This window comes from Aquarana catesbeiana, linkage group LG04 (genome assembly GCF_042186555.1).
Source record: "Aquarana catesbeiana isolate 2022-GZ linkage group LG04, ASM4218655v1, whole genome shotgun sequence".
Classification (NCBI taxonomy): domain Eukaryota; kingdom Metazoa; phylum Chordata; class Amphibia; order Anura; family Ranidae; genus Aquarana; species Aquarana catesbeiana.
This window is the reverse complement of record NC_133327.1, coordinates 266,357,256-266,377,406: the sequence shown is the minus strand read 5'-3', so window position 1 is coordinate 266,377,406 and position 20,151 is coordinate 266,357,256. Positions and strand designations below refer to the sequence as shown.

Genomic DNA, 20,151 nt, shown 5'->3' with positions numbered 1-20,151 from the left:
TTCCCCTTACTTCCTGTGTTGCCGCCTACCCCTAACACCCCTGACAATTCTGGTAAATACATCATTCATTTAAAAATGGAACACGCTTGTCAGCCTAATGCACAGCTCCCAAAGACATTTTGTTTTCTCTGCTTTCTTTTATGCTCATTGACTGACTTCTCTGCATTCTGATTTATTTTCCGTAAGCTTATAAGAAACCTATTTTAAAAGTTTAAAGAAAATTATGGAGATTCTTCTTTTTTTAATCATACTTACCTAGGTGGATGCAGCAATCGTCCGATGTTGCATCTGTCCCCCGCCGGCTGTAACACTGAGAACCGAGCTATCAAAGACCGCTGATTGCTTGGTTCTGCCTCGACTCGAACATCGGCTGTTTGTCAGTTCGCCGAACAGCAAACAATTTGGGGTGTTCGCGGCAAATTCCAATGCTGCGGAACACCCTTTAAAAGTCTATGGGTGAAATCAAAAGTGCTAATTTTAAAGGCTTATATTCATGGTATTGTCATAAAAAGTGTTTGGGGACCTGGGTCCTGCCCCAGGGGACATGGATCAATGCAAAAAAAGTTTTAAAAACGGCCATTTTTTCGGGAGCAGTGATTTTAATAATGCTTAAAGTGAAACAATAAAAGTGTAATATTCCTTTAAATTTCGTACCTGGGGGGTGTCTATAGTATGCCTGTAAAGGGGCGCATGTTTCCCATGTTTAGAACAGTCTGACAGCAAAATGACATTTCAAAGGAAAAAAAGTCATTTAAAACTACTCGCGGCTATTAATGAATTACCGGTCCGACAATACACATAAAAGTTCATTGATAAAAACGGCATGGGAATTCCCCACAGGGGAACCCCGAACCAAAATAAAAAAAAAAAAAAAAAATGACGTGGGGGGTCCCCCTAAATTCCATACCAGGCCCTTCAGGTCTGGTATGGATATTAAGGGGAACCCCGGCCAAAAAAAAAATGGCGTAGGGTCCCCCTCAAAATCTATACCAGACCCTTCAGGTCTGATTTTAAGGGGAACCCGCGCCAAAATAAAAAAATTAAAACGGCGTGGGGTCCCCCCAAAAATCCATACCAGACCCTTATCCGAGCACGCAACCTGGCAGGCCGCAGGAAAAGAGGGGGGGACGAGAGCGCCCCCCTTCTGAACCGTACCAGGCCACATGCCCTCAACATTGGGAGGGTGCTTTGGGGAAGCCCCCCAAAACACCTTGTCCCCATGTTGATGGGGACAAGGGCCTCATCCCCACAACCCTTGACCGGTGGTTGTGGGGGTCTGCGGGGGGCTTATCGGAATCTGGAAGCCCCCTTTAACAAGGGGACCCCCAGATCCTGGCCCTCCCCCCTGTGTGAAATGGTAAGGGGGTACCCCTACCATTTCACAAAAAAACTGTCAAAATGGTAAAAATGACAAGAGACAGTATTTGACAATTCCTTTATTTAAATGCTTCTTCTTTCTTCTATCTTCCTTCGGTTTCTTCCTCCATCTTCTTCTTCTTCTTCTGGTTCTTCTTGCTCTTCTGGTTCTTCCTCCGGTGTTCTCATTCGGCATCTTCCTCCGCGCCGTCTGCGTCTTCTTCCCTTCTTCTCCTCGGCCGCTCTGCATCCATGATGGCATGGAGGGAGGCTCCCGCTGTGTGACGCTTCTCTCCTCTTCTGACGGTTTTTAAATAACGGGGGGGCGGCGCCCCCCGGTGACAGCGCCCCCGGTGACTCCGCCCCCCTCTGACGCACGGGGACTTGACGGGGACTTCCCTGTGGCATTCCCCGTGACGTCAGAAGGGGCGGGGTTACGTCACAGGGAATGCCACAGGGAAGTCCCGTCAAGTCCCCGTGCGTCACTTGGTGACCCCGCCCCCCGTTCTTTAAGAACCATCAGAAGAGGAGAAGCGTCACACAGCGGGAGCCTCCCTCCTTGCCATCATGGATGCGGAGCGGCCCGAAAAGAAGATGAAGACAAGAAGATGAAGAGAAAAAGATGAAGAGAAGAAGATGAAGATAAAAAGATGAAGAGAAGAAGATGAAGAGAAGAAGATGAAGAGAAAAAGATGAAGAGAAAATGATGAAGAGAAAAAGATGAAGAGAAAAAGATGAAGAGAAAAAGATGAAGAGAAGCGTCACACAGCGGGAGCCTCCCTCCATGCCATCATGGATGCGGAGCGGCCCGAGGAGAAGGGGAGAATACGCCGACGCCGCGGAGGAAGATGCCGGACGAGAACACCGGAGGAAGAACCAGAAGAAGAAGATGGAGGAAGAAACCAAAGGAAGATAGAAGAAAGAAGAAAGAAGAAGCATTTAAATAAAGTAATTGTCAAAAACTGTCTCTTGTCATTTTTAACATTTTTGACAGTTTTTTCGTGAAATGGTAGGGGTACTTTTGTACCCCCTTACCATTTCACACAGTGGGGAGGGCCGGGATCTGGGGGTCCCCTAGTTAAAGGGGGCTTCCAGATTCCGATAAGCCCCCCACACGCAGACCCCCACAACCACCGGCCAAGGGTTGTGGGGATGAGGCCCTTGTCCTCATCAACAGGGGAAAAGGTGTTTAGGGGGGCTACCCCAAAGCACCCGCTCAATGTTGAGGGCATATGGCCTGGTACGGTTCAGGGGGGGCGCTCTCTTCTCCCCCCTCTTTTCCTGCGGCCTGCCAGGTTGCGTACTCGGATAAGGGTCTGGTATGGATTTTTAGGGGGACCCCACGCCATTTTTTTTTTAATTTTGGCGCGGGGTTCCCCTTAAAATCCATACCAGACCTGAAGGGTCTGGTATAGATTTTGAGGGGGACCCCACGCCATTTTTTTTTTTGCCCGGGGTTCCCCTTAATATCCATACCAGACCTGAAGGGCCTGGTATGGAATTTAGGGGGACCCCCCCACGTCATTTTTTTTCTTTAATTTTGGTTCGGGGTTCCCCTGTGGGGAATTCCAATGCTGTTTTTATCGATGAACTTTTATGTGTATTGTCGGACCGGCAATTCATTAATAGCCGTGAGTAGTTTTAAATGACTTTTTTTCCTTTGAAATGTCATTTTGCTGTCAGACTGTTCTAAACACGGGAAACATGCGCCCCTTTACAGGCATACTATAGACACACCCCCCCCCCCCAGGTACGAAATTTAAAGGAATATTACACTTTTATTGTTTCACTTTAAGCATTATTAAAATTACTGCTTCCGAAAAAATGGCCATTTTTAAAACTTTTTTTTGCATTGATCCATGTCCCCTGGGGCAGGACCCAGGTCCTCAAACACTTTTTATGACAATAACTTGCATAAAAGCCTTTAAAATGAGCACTTTTGATTATTCATGTTCGTGTCCCATAGACTTTAACGGTGTTCGCGTGTTCGAACAAATTTTTTGCCTGTTCGCAAGTTATGGTGCGAACCGAACAGGGGGGTGTTCGGCTCATCCCTATTCAGGAGTGCCCAGCAGAATCCCTGCTTACATCTAAAGGGTGCCCAGCAGAGTCCCCTATTACATCCAGGAGTGCCCAGAAGTGTCCCAATTACATCCATGAGTGTCCAGCAAATTCTCCTTTTAGATCGAGTCGTGCTCAGCAGTTTCCCCGTACCTTTCAGGCGGCAGAGCAGCAGGATGGAAGCCAGGGGTTAGAGCCGGTCTTGACAGAGAAAGTCGAATCCTTCTATAAATGCTGGGTTTGGGGCTGGCAGTCCTAGCAACCAACCATGGAGAAGGGCGGGGGGAATCTGCACTGGGGACTGACGGAGGGCAATGGCTGGCTTATAGATGTGCCAGTCTTTGTATTACGATAGGCAGACAATCGCAGGACTGCCATCCAGCCAAGGTTGCTATAGGCCAGAAAAAACCTTGTAGCGGGCCGGATGTGGCATAAGTGCTGTAGTTTAAAGACCCCTGGCCTAGAGGGCTAATCATATAGTCTAAAAGCTAGAGTATCTAAATTCTGGTCTGTATTTTCATAACTGAGCCCCTGTTAGTGCCTGCTAATGTAGAAGCTAGGAAATCAATGCACCTAAGAAATCTACCACTGCTGAATACTTTTTAGTATATATATTTATTTATACATATATATATTTAGTATATATATGGAAACCTTGGCTTCTAAATTGTAAATAAACATGTCCTCCTACTAAATGAATTCTATTACAAGAGAAGCTAGGTCACAGTGGTCTCTATGAAAGTGCCTTGCAACCTGGTCTCTTAAAACACTGGTCTTATGCCAACATGGAAAACAGGGTAAAGGGCCTCAGGACACTTCATTTATGCCTTTCATTGTGGCAGTCCAGTGCTACCTGCATAATGATTCTCAGAATCTTCACATATATTTTTAGACAGAGGCATGGTGTTGGCTTCACAACTATGTGAAGACTAATGAAGGATCTTGTTCTCCTTTGTACAGAAGATATGAAGCCGTATAATACATGTGCCCATTTTTTGTGGAACATGTGCAGCTTTGGTGCCTTCTGTTTGAACCTCCAATCTCTAAACATAGAGTTTCGCTGAGTTAGGGGATTTCAAGTGGTTCTGCATCTAAATACTGGAGATAATTACTCAGAATGACAATGTACACAGTGATTTGGTAACACATATCTCTTCTTATTTCATTCTCTATATTCTGATTATTAGCATAACACAGTTTTTATAGCATATCGTTTTAGAAACCTATTCCTTTTTACTGACTTGGCCTTTGACTAGTGGTGACCTAAATGTTTAGTATTTTCCAAACCACACAGATTATTAACCATGGGCTCTGTTTATAAATCACCAATAGTCTTGTGACTTTTTCTCTAAAATTCTTCCCTGTACACTAAATTCTTTCATATTCTGGACAACCCAGGACCTGAGGCGTGTCCATGTGACTGCTGAAATATGACAGATCATTTTTTTCAAAACTCAACTGTAAAAAAGGAAATAAATTGTGTTCAGTACAACCCAGGGGATGTAGGATGTACGATATTCAAACATTCTTTATATGAAAACTGCATAAACTTTATTAAAAAAGTGTTGGATACTAAATTCTGACTTGTTTGAACCTAAAAGTTTACTTCCTGATCCTGAGCATATATAGGTATATACAAGTCAGACAAGCCATAGGTTGATCGATTTTATTTCCTTCCACCACGGGTGGAAGGAAAGAAAACAGCTTGATTCCTCCATCAACAGCAGTGTTTATTGGGGAATGTCTACTGCAGAGCTATTGTATTCTGCTGAAGGGGGGGGGGGGGGGGGGCAAAATACAATGATAACGGCAAAATACAATGATTACTGCTAGCGGCTATAGCCACTGGCAGTAATCGCATCTAGAAGAATCCGACAGGCTGGTTGAATACAAGTCGATTGATGGAACGCCTTGGGTACAATCAGCCTGCCATAGATGGATCGAAATTTGTCCCGTACTTGCTGAACCAGCCAAATTTTATCCACCTATGGCCAGCTTTAGTATGAAGACAAGGAGGCCTATTTGTGGCATGGCTAACTGGGTGGCAGTAATTTAAAAGGACCAGGCTAGACAAAGGCTTTAAGAAATGTTTCTGGTTTATGCAATGATTAGTAGTAATACAGCAATGTGATGGTCAGTCCCAAAGTATCAGTATGACCAGAAAGGCACTTTTACAGTTCTATCACAAGGCAATTCAACTATGCAGCTCACATGTGACAGTGTGCTTGGGGATTGCTTCCTTAAACAGGTCCTCTTATGTTCCCAAGGTGGGCTTCCCAGATAGAGTGCTGAGCTAACGACGCAAAGAGACAAGAATGCCTCCATACAGATGCAAATCGGTGATGGGGAAATTTCATATTTCCTTATTAAAGTTGTCTCACAATATCTAAGAAGCCTCCAAAGCCTAGTTACCTTAGTTGACTCCTTACCTCCTAAAAACTGACCAAGTTCTTAAAAGGTCATGTTTGCAGGGTGGATAAAAATCGATGATTTAAAAAAAAAAAAAAAAGTTAAAAAAATCATATTTTTTTTTTTTGTTTAAATATGATTTTTTTTTTTAATTTAAAATCAGATTTTTAAATTTTTATCAAATTTATTTTAATAAAATGTTCTTGGAGAAGAAAATCTATCTAAAGTTAGTTTTCTATTTAAGATACATTAATAATTTAGTTTATTCCGCATGTAATGGAGCTTAGTTATGTAGCATGAGGCTGTATATTCTGCAATATTTACATTTTTTGGTAAACTCATTCAATGAATCCAAGCTCTGCAAGCTGAGATAACATGGACTGCATTGATGTATTCACATCATTTCACAGTCACCATGAGAGAAAACAAAGTTCAGGAATATTCCTTTATCCCATTGTTTTGCAAATCTATGTACACTAAAAATTGTATGATTTCTTGAAGAGAAATGCATCTGTACCAGGCTCTAAGTGTGAGGAGGAAGGGCAAGCAGTAAAAATTAAAGTGAAACCTTCTAAGCAGCTTATAAACACTGATCTTTCTGCACATAGCTTGATGTGCTTTATTCCTCCCTTGAGGAGCAAAATGGCAGCAGGCCATAAAAGAGACCCAGTTTGTGAATATTTTAATGAAGTTCCTCTACCTATGGGTAAAGCTGGTATGTGTGCAAAATAGGGATGCACCGAAATTTCAGCCGCCGAAACATATAGGCCGAAAATGGCCTTTTCGGCAATTTGCCGAAAGAGAAAAATGGCCGATAATGGAGTCGAAAATGGGGCGGGGCCTGGGTGGGGCTCCATCCCCCCACCCCTGGTGCCACCCATTATGGGAGTGTCCTATAGCACAGAAGAGCCACCGCCGCCTGGTTGATTAGAGCACTGGGAACATAACAGCTTTCATTTCAATAGCTGTGTGTTCCCCGCCGCGCGCTGTCACATACAGCCCCTCCTCGCCGCGCGCCGTCACATACAGCCCCTCCTCTTTGTCTGGGCACTTTGATAGACAGATCACCCGTCCAATCCTGGGACAGGTGATCTGTCTATCAAAGTGCCCAGACAAAGAGGAGGGGCTGTATGTGACGGCGCGCGGCGAGGAACACACAGCGGCGGCTCTCCTCTCTCTTCCCTCGCACAGGCTGGCTGCATTGGGGACACAGGCAGGCTGCCTCTGACGGGCACTGGTGAGGCTGCATTGATCTTTTGTACCATGTCCCCAACTGATCCCACCCATCCCCAGCACTGCCACTGATCCCACCCACCCCCAGCACTGCCACTGATCCCACCCACCCCCAGCACTGCCACTGATCCCACCCACCCCCAGCACTGCCACTCATCCTATTCCCCTCCACCAGCACTGCCACTCATCCCAACTCCCCGCCAGCACTGCCATCCATCACCCCCCCAACAAGGAGTAGGAGAAGGAAAAAAGGGAGAATACATGAAAAAAAAAGAGAAAAAGAGGGGGAGCAACAAAGAAAAAGAGAGAGAAAGAATAAGAGAAAGAACAAAAAAGAGAGCTATAGAGGGGGGGGGGGGGGGGAGAGAGAGAGAGAGAGAGAGAGAGAGAGAGAGAGAGAGAGAGAGAGAGAGAGAGAGAGAGAGAGATGAGGAAAAAACAAGAAATTGGGATAGAGAGAGATAAAAGGAAAATAAAGGAGAACAAAGAGAAAGAGTGATACATCCTAAAATGTACCAAAAGGGGTTTAAGACTGTACGAGTGGAAGGGACTCAGGGAGTGCTAAATATCCATGGGTTAGGGGTGCAAATTACTTGCCTTGCCTTGTTAACCCACACTATGAAAAATTCTTTCAAGGGGTCACGGCACTAGAAAGGTTGAGAACCACAGCTCTAGAAGCAAACATTCTCCCTTGCAAGAGATTCAGTATGCCTTTGCACTGTAAGCATTAAATCCTAGCATAGGTCTAGGTTACCGAATAACAGTTTTACTTACCCAATTCCCTGCTCAAGCAGGCTTCCTTTTGCTGCTAGTCTAGTCCCTGCAGCCTTCTCCCTTCTATACTCCAGTGGTCGCAGGTCCTCTGATGTCATGAAATACAATGCAAATACATTGCACTGGATGTCAGGATGGCAAGAGAAAATCCACAACCCAGATTGTAGGGGAGTAGAGGAAAGCGCTGACTGATGTGGAAGCGAGGATCAGTTAAATAAAACTGTTTTAGGCCTGGTTTACACTATTGCCGAGTTTCTGCGGGAACGGAAGCCCATTCATTTTTGAATGGGCCGCTGTGCCTGCGTTTCATTGAGGAAACAACGTTCCTGCTCCTGAAACGCAGCAGCAGGGAAATCGCATGGTGCTTTTGCACCAAGCAATTTAACCGGCGGTTCCCACAAACCCTCTGTTTTTTTACATTTTGGCTGCGGGTGATGGGGGGGGTGTAGGAACAAGCATGATTCCTTCAACCGCAACCACCCGCAATAGTGTGAACCAGGCCTTATTCAGTGCCCTAGACATAAACAAGCTTTTAAAGTGGAACTTCAGTCATTTTTTCATCTTTCCATCTATTAAATCTTCTGCCCTTGTTGTTTTAACTTTGGATAGTAAAACATTTTTTTTTTTTTGCCAGTAAATAACTTATACAGCCCACTTCCTGTTTCTTGTCTGGTCTTTAACCTAGACTTATGTCATCATGCACAGCTCTCTCACTCTCGTGAGAGTTTGCCAGGGAGAGAGGGGGGATCAGTCATTATAGGGCCAATGGGAGCTTCAGAGCTGGAGGTGTGCCTTTGTGTGTCTGTGTAAATCCAAGAAGTGAACAAGCAGCAGCTTCAGCTGCCCATAGTTAAAATGGATGCAGCTAGACTCAGTGGAGGGAGATTTCTGCAGCATATTTGGCAAATACAGAATCACAGTATATATAAAATAGTATGCAAAGTGGTTGGAGGGAAGCTTCAGAATGGCAAAGATGTTTTTTTTACAAATTATGTGAGCAGACTGCAGTTCCTCTTTAACCTTTGCAGTGCAGGGGCTTCCCCACTGCAAGGGAACATTTTTCCCAGAAGATAGCCTTTTGAAAAAAGCTGCAGATTTACAATGCTGAAAATAAATGACAATAACCAGTTTACAAGCTTATATGACATTTTTAGGGGCTGGGTTTACATATACTTTAAAAACGATGCTAGTGATGGGGATTCGCACAAAACTGGGCTGGTAACATTCACAAGAAAACACTATAAATAAACACATGCCTATGCTCCATGCCGCTCAAAAAAGTTAAAACCAGAAGAACAAGAACACAAATCAATAATACTGTACATTCATAAACAGAATGATATTTCAATGGTTGGGCCTGTACAGCCCCTAGAAGGCCCACAGGTCTAGGGTGAAGAGAAGACAAAGTAACACTCAAAGGAATGCATGATTGGTGCATACAAAAGTAACACTCCACAATCATTTGTAACTATCTCACAACCTGTTTAGCAAGTCCCATCACCCTGTTACAAAGTCTGATTCAGTCACTGAAGAGTAAGGGGCAATATTATTCTTGGTAAAGAAATGCTTAGGCCTTAGGCTAGGTACATTTCTGAGTGGGTACGGGAAGGTGTGTAATCATACGCCTTCCCACACCCAGGATTCATATAGAGCCAACAGTTTGCGCAGTGCTTTACAATGTAGGGAGGCATTACACCAACAGTACAAATCAAAACAAGAGGGTTAGAGGAGCCCTGATCCTGCGAGCTTACAATCTAAGAGGGAGGGGCCGGTGAAACAAAAGGTAGGGACTGTGAGGGATGAACTGATGAGGGGAGTAGAAGATTTGGTTGTTAGCTGGAGGCAAGATAGGCCTCCCTGAAGAGATGAGTTTTCAGGGATTGCCTAAAAGTGGATAGAGTAGGAGATAACCAGACAGATTGGAGTAGTGAGTTCCAGAGGATGGGAGAGGCTCTGGAGAAGTCCTGGAGACAAGCATGGGATGAGGAGACAAGGGAGATAAAGAGTAGGAGGTCTTGGGAGGCGCAGAGAGGACGGTTTGGGTGATATTTGGAAATAAATGGAACCAGCGCAATTCCAATGCCAGTTCTCTCATCGTATCTCCCTCGCACTGCCCTCTGTGAACTGCTGCGGGCGCCAATACAAAGTTAATGACACCCCCAGATCGGTTCACAGATTGCAGCGCGAACTGTGGATTCGGACAAGAATTGGATGGCATGGGTGTGAATTCCAGTGCAGGGGAAAAAAAAGTCCCTTCACCTTTTTTGTGCGAATCCAATGCGAGTTCAGCCATACAATCTGTATGGCTGAACTTGCATTGCACAGACATCGCATGTGATCGACACAGCAATGTGAGTGTGAATTTCTGTGTTTGCATACGTGTGAACCCAAGGCTCAGTGTTGGAGGAATCCCTCCTGCGGAGCCATTGTGTTCTCCCAGCAGGGGGGGGCACTGGGAGCCTGCCTTGCTGTAGCCTCTGGCAATAATCGCCTCAAAAATCCGACAGGCTGGTTGTACCCAAGTTGATTGATCGATCAACTTGTGTACAATCATCTACCTATACATGGTTTGAGTCTTGACCGATCCCTGCTAAACTGGTTGAGATTCAAACTGTCTAAAATCGACTTTAGCTCATCACTAGTACAAGCCTGTGTAAATGTCATATTAATTTGTAGGTAGGCAGTCAGCGGGTGGTAAAAACATGGATCATCCGTCTGTTTTTAGCACCCCTGCTTTTGAGAACTTATTCACCCTTCATGTTCTGGATCCCTAAGCAGCTAATAAGATTATGCAGTTTTATGGTGGAAGGAAAGAAAATTGCTAGATTCCCCTATTAACACAATCAGAAATCCTTCTCGCAGCACTATTGTGTTCTGCTCTTCGGGGAGCCTTTCTATTCGGCAGAATACAATGGTTGCTGCTGGCAGTTATAGCCGCCGGCAGGTATCGCATGAAAAAAATCCAACAGGCTGATTGTACTGAAGTCGATCGAGGGATCAATACAATCAGCTTCTAACTTCAGCTTGTTCAATTAAGCTTTGACAAAAAAAAAAAAAAAACTGGAAGCTGATTGGTTTCTATGCAGATTTTGCACTCTCCAGTTTTAGTAAATCAGCCCCAGTGATTTGATTTATTATCTTACAGTATTTCATGTGACAGCTTTAATTTGAATTAATTTCAGATGCTAATAACAGCTCATCCAGTCTCGGCTGTCCAGTGGTTTATGGCAGCTTCTTGCCAGCGTAAGGGGTTAAGAAGCCGGTTTTGTAGAGTGAAACTCAATAAGTACAATGAACAGGAACAAATGTGATGGCAGTCTTCCAACTTAAATAGAGTAGCGGTGACTAGTGGAAAGCTAGGCTACAAATCAGTCAAATGCCACCTGCAGCAAACAAGCACACACATTATAAATGGACAAAACAAATCTAGCCACACATGATCAGATAAAACCAGATCTGTGCAATCCTAGGACAGCGACCAGACAATGATAACTGAATGGTCACATCCATGGGCAGCATCAAGTTACTCGTGTGCTGGCCATGGCATTTTTCAAACAATTTCAACTACTTGCCACCAGATTTTAAATGCCACCGACAGCTTGTATCCAAGTCATGAAATATTCTGTGATGGGAAGCCTTGATTTGATTGGGCATTTTTGCAATCAAAAGCTTGATAGAATTGGCTGAAAATTGGTACATATGGTCATGACATATGATTTAGAAATTTGTCCAGATATTGTGTATGCAGGAACAAGCGTTTTCACTTGCGATTTTTAACCACTTAAGGACCGAAAGGATTTGCCCCCTTAATGACCAGGCCACTTTTTGCGTCGTTTTAACTGACAATTGTGCAGTCGTGCAACATTGTACCCAAACAAAATTGATGTCCTTTTTTTTCCCGCAAATAGAGCTTTCTTTTGGTGGTATTTGATCACCTCTGTGGTTTTTATTTTTTGCGCTATAAACAAAAAAAGAGTGACGATTTTGAAAAAGAATAAAATATTTTTTACTTTTTGCTATAATAAAAATATCCCAAAAAAAAATAGTAAAAAAAAATGTCTTCATCAGTTTAGGCCAATATGTATTCTTCTACATATTTTTGGTAAAAAAAAAAAAAAAATAATCGCAATAAGCGTATACTGATTGGTTTGCACAAAAGTTATATCGTCTACAAAATAGGGGATAGATTTATGGCATTTTTATTATTATTATTTTTACTAGTAATGGCGGCGATCTGCGATTTTTAGTGGGACTGCGACATTGCGGCGGACAGATTGGACACTTCTGACACTTTGTTGGGACCATTGATATTTATACAGCGATCGGTGCTATAAAAATGCACTGATTACTGTGTAAATGTCACTGGTAGGGAAGGGGTTACGACTAGGAGGTGATCAAGCGGTTAAATGTGTTCCCTGGGAGGTGTTTCTAACCATGTGGGGGCTGGGCTGACTGGAGGAGGAGCGAGAGAGATCACTAGGAACAGCAGATCTGTCTCTCCTCCCCTGTCAGAACAGGGATCTGTCTGTTCAAACAGACAGATCCCCATTCTGGCTCTCTGTGGAGCGATCGTGGGTGACCGGCGGACATCACGGCCGCCAGCCACGCGCCCCCTATCGCTTTTAAAGCGCCCAACGTACACCTACAGCGATTCCCCCAGGAGAGCCAACCTGCCGCAGTGTAATGACGGCGGCTGGTCTTAAAGCGCAATTTACATGCATTTTCGGTTGTCGCTCATAGAGCAGTCTAGTCACTTCACTTGGCTGCCCTATGCGTGTTTATTGCCCAAAAGAAACTCCTTTTTTGAGGCAACAACCTTAACACGATTTTTAAAAGGTGCGTTTTGCCGCTATTGCCGTGTGATTCTGTTTCTGTGATTCGTGGCAGGATCGCACTGCATTTAGGGTGGCGTGGCATACAGAATAAATTACATCCAAACACGTTGAATGTTTTGGAATCGCAGGCAGAATCGCGACAATTCTGCCTGCGATTCCAAATCGCCTAATGTGAACGGGACCTGAGGGTTTGCTTCTCCCAGCAATTACCAATATTTCCTCAGCTGCCCATACAAATTACAATGTGATCACAGTGTACAATAATTATTATTTTAGATTTACTAAAACTGTGTAATGTGAGAGCCTACCAACCAAAAATCTCTACAATCAGACTGCAATGTGTATGGCCAGCTAAGGCTGGCCATACATTATACAGTTTTCTTGTACAATTTTCCTTCGAATTTACTAAAACCATAAAATATGAGATCAAACCTAAACACTTTCCATTTATATGCAATCAGGCAGGCCCTTGCACTACATAGTTGAAGGTACATTTAAAGGAAATTGAATAATGTATGTTCACCCTAAGACAATTGTCATCTTTGGAAAAAGTTGGCAGATTAATGCCCTCATAGATGGCTTGAATTTTGGAGACTCCTGACACAAGCCAGACTAGAGAAAACTGAGCCATGTATGGTGGCATTAATCTTGACGTATGTCTATTTTTCCATTAGAAGACAATCAGACGATTATATACAATCAGACGCACATTTGATCTACCTGGAAGAAATCAGTGAGCTATTATACAGTCGTATGCAAAAGTTTAGGAACCCCTGACAATTTCCATGATTGTCATTTATAAATATTTGGGTGTTTGGATCAGCAATATCATTTTGATCTATCAAATAACTGAAGGACACAGTAATATTTCAGTAGTGAAATGAGGTTTATTGGATTAACATTAGACAGGTGCATACATTTTGGATTCTGGATTCATGTATTTTGGACCATTCCTTCTTACAAAACATCTCCTCCAGTTCAGTTAGGTTTGATGGTTGCCGAGCATGGACAGCCCACTTCAAATCACCCCACAGATGTTCAATGATATTCAGGTCTGGGGACTAGGATGGCCATTCCAGAATATTGTACTTGTTCCTCTGCATAAATGCCCGAGTAGATTTTGGACAGTGTTTTGGGTCGTTGTCTTGTTGAAATATCCAGCCCCGGCATAACTTCAACTTTGTGACTGATTCCTCAACATTATTGTCAAGAATCTGCTGATATTGAGTGGAATCCACGAGACCCTCAACTTTAACCAGATTCCCAGTACCGGTGTTCTGCCGAGAAAGTTCCGCTCGGCGGCTAAGTTCCCCCCTCTACTGCGCAGGCGCTGCGCCTGCGCAGTAGGATCAGGCGGAAATAGCCGAAGCGGAATAGCTGAAAATCAGCTGTACACGGCGCCTGTAAGAGGGCCCCTCGCGGGCTCCCTTCGCTCGCCACGCTTCGGGCACGGCCTCGCTTCGCTCGGCTCTTTTAGATTCCCCCTCTAGGTCCACTTGGATGGTGGGGAAGGAACCTGGATCCAGAGCGCAGGCACCGTGTACAGCTGATTGAAGCGTTTGAGCTTCGGCTATCTCCGGCGGCTGACAGTAGTCCGTGCTGCGCAGGCGCTGCGCCTGCGCAGTACAGGGGGGGAACTTATCCGCCGAGGGAACATTCTCGGCAAGACACCGGCACTGGCCACACAGCCCCACAGCATGATGGAACCTCCACCAAATTTTACTGTGGGTAGCAAGTGTTTTTCTTGGAATGCTGTGTTCTTTTGTCACCATGCATAACACCCCTTGTTATGACCAAATAACTCAATCTTTGTTTCATCAATCCACAGCACCTTATTCCAAAATGAAGCTGGCTTGTCCACATGTGTGTTTGCATACCTCGAGCGACTCCGTTTGTGGCGTGTTTGCAGAAAAGACTTCTTTCGCATCACTCTCCCATACAGCTTCTCCCTGTGCAGAGTGCGCTGAATTGTTGAAGGATGCACAGTGACATCATCTGCAGCAAGTTGATGTTGTAGGTCTTTGGAGGTGGTCCGTGGGCTGTTTTTGACCGTTCTCACCATCCATCGCCTTTGCCTCTCCAATGTTTTATGTGGCGCACCACTTCTGGTCTTAACAAGAACTGTGGTCTTCCATTTCCTCACTATGTTCCTCACAGTGGACACTGACAACTTATATCTCTGTGATAACTTTTTGTATCCTTCCCCTAAACCATAATAGAACAATCTTTGTTTTCGGGTCATTTGAGAGTTGTTTTGAGGCCCCCATGTTGCCACTCTTCAGAGGAGAGTCAAAGAACAACAACTTGCAATTGGCCACCTTAACTACCTATTCTCATGATTGGATGCACCTATCTATGAAGTTCAAGGCTTAGCCCCGGTTCACACAAGGGCGACTTGTCAGGCGACTTAGCTGCCTGACAAGTCGCGTCCCATTCTGTACTATGGAACTGTTCTAATAGAAGCAACTCAAGTCACTCCAACTTAGAAAAAGGTTCCTGTACTACTTTGGGGGGCGACTTCAGGCGACTTGCATTGACTTCTATACAGAAGTCGTTTTGCAAGTCGCCGCTGAAGTCGTGTGCAGGTCGCCTCACAGAGTCGGCCTGCAAGTCGTTTTGCCTCTGTGTGTACCGGCTCTTAATGAGCTCACCAAACCAATCGTGTGTTCCAATTAATCAGTGCTAAGTAGTTACAGGTATTCAAATCAACAAAATGACAAGGGTGCCCAAATTTATGCACCTGTCTAATTTCATTTTGATGCATATTGCGCATTTTCTGTTAATCCAATAAACCTCATTTCACTACTGAAATATTACTGTGTCCTTCAGTTATTTGATCGATCAAAATGAAATTGCTGATCCAAACACCCAAATATTTCTAAATGACAATCATGGAAATTGTCAGGGGTTCTAAACTTTTGCATACAACTGTGTTCATTAAAGACAACAGTACACTTCCTGGGACTATCGTTCCCACGTCTTCTGGTCACCCATAGCCTGGACAATCATCATAAGCACTGGAATCTATGGAAGATTATTCCTAAAATATCGAACGGAAAATCTGAGACTTAGAGGCATATTTATAAGGCATCATTCCCACGAGGCGGATCCGCTGCCTCGGAGTCCGCCTCTGTCCGCCAGCTCAGCGGGAGATCTCTCCATTGATCTCCGCTGAGCTGGCAGATGACAGGTCCCTCTCTGCTCACTGAGCAGGGAGGGGCTTGTCCAGCGCCGCTGCTGCCTATGGAGGGATCGGACGAAAACGGACAACATGTTCATTTCATCAGATCTCACCCGATCCAATAGCGATGGATCTGAATGTAGAGGCATCCATCTGCTTTTAGCGGATCGGAGCGGGTCGGATGTCAGCGGACATGTCCCTGCTGACATCTGTCGCTCCATAGACTAGCATGGAGCACCCGTTCGCGTCTGCCGTCAAAACTGACAGGAGAACCTGAACGGTCCGACCGTGTGAAAGGAGCCTAAAGCAGTGAATGTGACTTTCACCAAAAACGGATGCAGAATTGCACACTGAATGGGAGCATTTTGGTGTAAACATTCCCTTAGGGGGTGAACTATGCTCAGGTACAGATATAATGAGTGTGTGACTACACCCTTCGGTGGTTGTCACCGCAACAAGTGTCCCTATAGGAAAACTTCACCTCTGGTGGATTCTCCCTCACTTTTCAGGTCCATTTACATAGGTGCAGTGCATTAATGTAGGTGCGTTAGCGTGTTTTAAGTCACATGTTAAAGTGATTGTAGTCTTGTTTTTTCCTATAAAATAACAAACATGTTATACTTACCTGTTCTGTTGCAGTGGATTTGCACAGAGCAACCCGGATCCTCCTCTTCTCGGGTCCCTCTTCGCTGCTCCTGGCCCCTCCCTCCTATTCAGTGCCCCCACAGCAAGCAGCTTGCTATGGGGGCACCCGAGCCGAGTCACAGCTCCCTGTGTCCATTCAGACATGGAGTCCTGACTTGGCCCCACCCCCTCTCTCCCCTGACTGGCTAGCTGACTTTAATCAACAGCAGCGGCAGCCAATGGTGCCGCTGCTGTGTCTCAGCCAATCAGGAGGGAGAATCTCGGATGGCTGAGACGCTCGTGGACATCGCTGGACGGAGAGGGACCTCAGGTAAGTATTAGGGGGGCTGAGGGGGGCTGCTGCACACAGAAGGGTTTTTATCGCAATGCATAGAATTCATTAGGATAAAAAACCTTCTGCCTTTACAACCACTTTAATGTGTGTTGCATTCAAATATAAGTAAAGGACAACTCTTTTTTTTAGTTTTGGATAGAGTGGAGAGGGATTAGAACACCTGTCAGGTTTTTATTGCTGTCTGTGTCCCCGTTAGGGAGATTCAGTGCCACCTATCAGTGCCCATCAGTGCCGCCTATCAGTTGAGCCTCATCAGTGCCCACCAGCACCCATCAGTGCAGCCTAATCAGTGCCCATCTGTGCAGCATCATCAGAGCCCATCAGTGAAGGAGAAAAATGACCTGTTTGCAAAGTTTAATAACAAGCTATGAAAAACTTTTTTTTTTTCAAAACTTTCAGTCTTTTTTTTGTTTGTTTTGCAAAAAATAAAAAACAGTGGTGATTAAATACAACCAAAATAAAGCTCTATCTGTGTGAAAAAAAAATGATAAAAATGTCATATGGGTACAGTGTTTCATGACCGCAATTATCATTCAAAGTGTGATAGCGCTGAAAGCTGAGAATTGGCCTGGGTAGGAAGAGGGTGAAAGTGACCAGTAGGCAAGTGGTTAAAGTGGAACTACACTGTATCTAAGCACCACAAACCAAAGATGCTGTTTAATTCATTTTTAATATTCAAGGTAGACTCCCTTATTCATCCATGTCTCCATGCTTTATTTTGCAGAGAAATCACTTTGAAAAATAGTTACCCCCCTATCATTTCTGGCTGTGGCCATCTTGAGTAACGGCAGATGATTCATGTAGCATTTACTTCCTGAAATCCATCTGCCCTTAGCTCAGGCATGAAGACAGGAGGGTGTGCTTAGCTAAGAAACACCCTCCTTCCCTCCTGAAGACTCCTGGGATGTATACAATATGTGTATGATACACTTTCCTATCTATTTACTAATGCTAGCAGAATGATTACAAATGGTCAATATTGATTGAGAGAGTGACGCTCCGCTTTAACTACTTGCTGACCAGCCACCGCAGTTGTACTGAGGCAGAATGGCACGGCTGGGCAAAACGACCTTATGTAACATCGCTTCACCCGGACCGATGCGAGTGCCCGGCGATCACGATCACTGCCGGGCTCCTGCGATCGCCACTGACACACCAAGAACCGGGATCTGTGTGTGTAAACACATAGCTTCGGTTCTCTGAGGGAAGAACAGACAGATCGTCTGTTCATACAGAGTATGAACAGCGATCTGTCATCTCCCCTACGCAGTCCACTCCCCCTTCAGTTAGAACACACACTAGGGAACACATTAACCCCTTGATCGCTTCCTAGTGTTAACCCCTTCACTGCCAGTGACATTTTTACAGTAATCAATGCAATTTTATAGCACTGATCGCTGTATTAATGCCAATGGGCCCAAAAATGTGTCAAAACTGTCCAATGTGTTCGCCATAATGTCGCAGTCCCGATAAAAATCGCAGATCGCCGCCATTACTAGTAAAAAAAAAAATTAATAAAAATGCCATAAAACTATCTCCTATTTTGTAGAGACTCTAACTTTTGCACAAACCAATCAATATACGCTGATTGCGTTTTTTTTTTTACCAAAAATATGTAGAAGAATACGTATCGGCCTAAACTGAGGGAAAAAAAAATAGTTTTTTTTATATATTCATGGGGGATATTTATTATAGCAAAAAGTAAAAAAAAAATGAGTTTTTTTCAAAATTGTCGCTCTTTTTTTGTTTATAGCGCAAAAAATAAAAACCGCAGAGGCGATCAAATACCACCAAAAGAAAGCTCTATTTGTGGGGAAAAAAAGGACGTCAATTTTGTTTGGGTGCAACGTTGCACGACCGCGCAATTGTCAGTTAAAGCGACGTAGTGCCGAATCGCAAAAAGCGCTCTGGTCAGGAAGGGGGTAAAATCTTCCGGAGCTGAGGCGGTTAAGTCAGCCCAATGAAATCAATGGGCTTCTGATGTAACGGAATGTCTCAAATAACTGACATGTCACAAAGTTTGTGCCGGGACACACCATGGTGGGTGGAATATCTGTAAAAGGGGTCCACAGTCTTGGTTACAGCAGGGGACAGGTGAACCTATCCATAGACAGCAAGGACCAAAAAAAAAAGGGTCCTGCACCATTTTGGTGCAAATGCAATGCGTTTGTATGGCTGAGCTTACATCGCATGTGATGTGCACAGCAATGTGGTGCGAATCACATGCGATGTCTGGCATTGCATAAGTGTTAAACCGGGCTGAAATCGCATCAAAACAATACTTTAGAAAATGTACTGCAATGGAATCTCACAGTACTTTTTGTACCATGCAATCCGATGCAGGCAAATGCACTGCGTTTGCGACCTGCGATTGGGGTGTCGTTAACTTATCTCTGACGCCCGATGCAGGTCGCAAGGACAGTGCGTTTTGAACTTGAGGATCGCAGGTTTCCCACACTGAACCATCAATCACAATCCACTTCCCCATGTGTGACTTATGAATGGCTTCATGACTACAGACTGATCAGGAAAGAAATGGGTCATGGATGACCACCAATAAGAATAATAAAAGTGCTATGCTAGAAAAGCAGAGCTGTCATTCCAATGACAAGGAAGAGACTTACCAATCCGAAGGAAGAGGACCACACTGAACATGGCCAGCAGAGTGGGGACCACCACCCCCAGGAAGGTGGAGAGTTTCCTAGTCCCTGATCGGGGTGCACTGTCCCGGCGGGGGGTCCCATTGTTGGTTGGCTCCTCTGTGCTCAGCGGGTAGATGATGAGGGGGCTCCGCTCATCCATGCCGGCCTCCAGAGAACTTTCCTCTGTCCTTCTGATCACTTCTCCCAGCTGTGATCACTGTCCCTCCTGAGTGGGCGTGGCGCTGACCCCGGAAGGAGGACTTAGCTGGCTCCCAAGTCCTGGGGGTCACCCACAGAGAGGAGCAGCAACGCGGCGAGCTCTCCGCTCTACACCTACAATGTGTTGTAGAAGGAAGTGAGTACAGAGCCAGGTCACAGGGGCTGATCGAGCAGGAAATACACTTCTCATATTCAGGGCAGGCTGTCAGTCTGGGATAGTCCCTTCTAGGAAGGTTTGTTGGCTGTCAGCTGAGCCCCTATCATTACAGTACACACTCTCATGTATGTGTGTCTATAGACTGTCATCACAGCTCCACCAATCAAATTACACGGTGAAAGTCCAAGTCTGTACACAGGGGGCTGGGGAGTAGTATTACTTTCAATAGTAAGACAGGTAGCTGTGTGCCTAATGTCTTACAGGAATCTTCAAACTACAGCCCTCCAGCTGTTGTGGAACTACAC

At 44.8% G+C, this 20,151-nt stretch overlaps 1 protein-coding gene across 1 annotated transcript in view; it reads right to left on the bottom strand.

The window, feature by feature from the left end:
- LOC141139902 (solute carrier family 12 member 9-like) overlaps positions 1-19,927 on the bottom strand; it is a 289,342-nt gene extending 269,415 nt beyond the window's left edge. The window contains exon 1 of the mRNA XM_073626475.1: positions 19,453-19,927. Coding sequence (XP_073482576.1) covers positions 19,453-19,630 — 178 coding nt within the window. The 5' untranslated portion in view covers positions 19,631-19,927. The remainder of the gene's footprint in view (positions 1-19,452) is intronic.
- Positions 19,928-20,151: the final 224 nt, after the last annotated feature.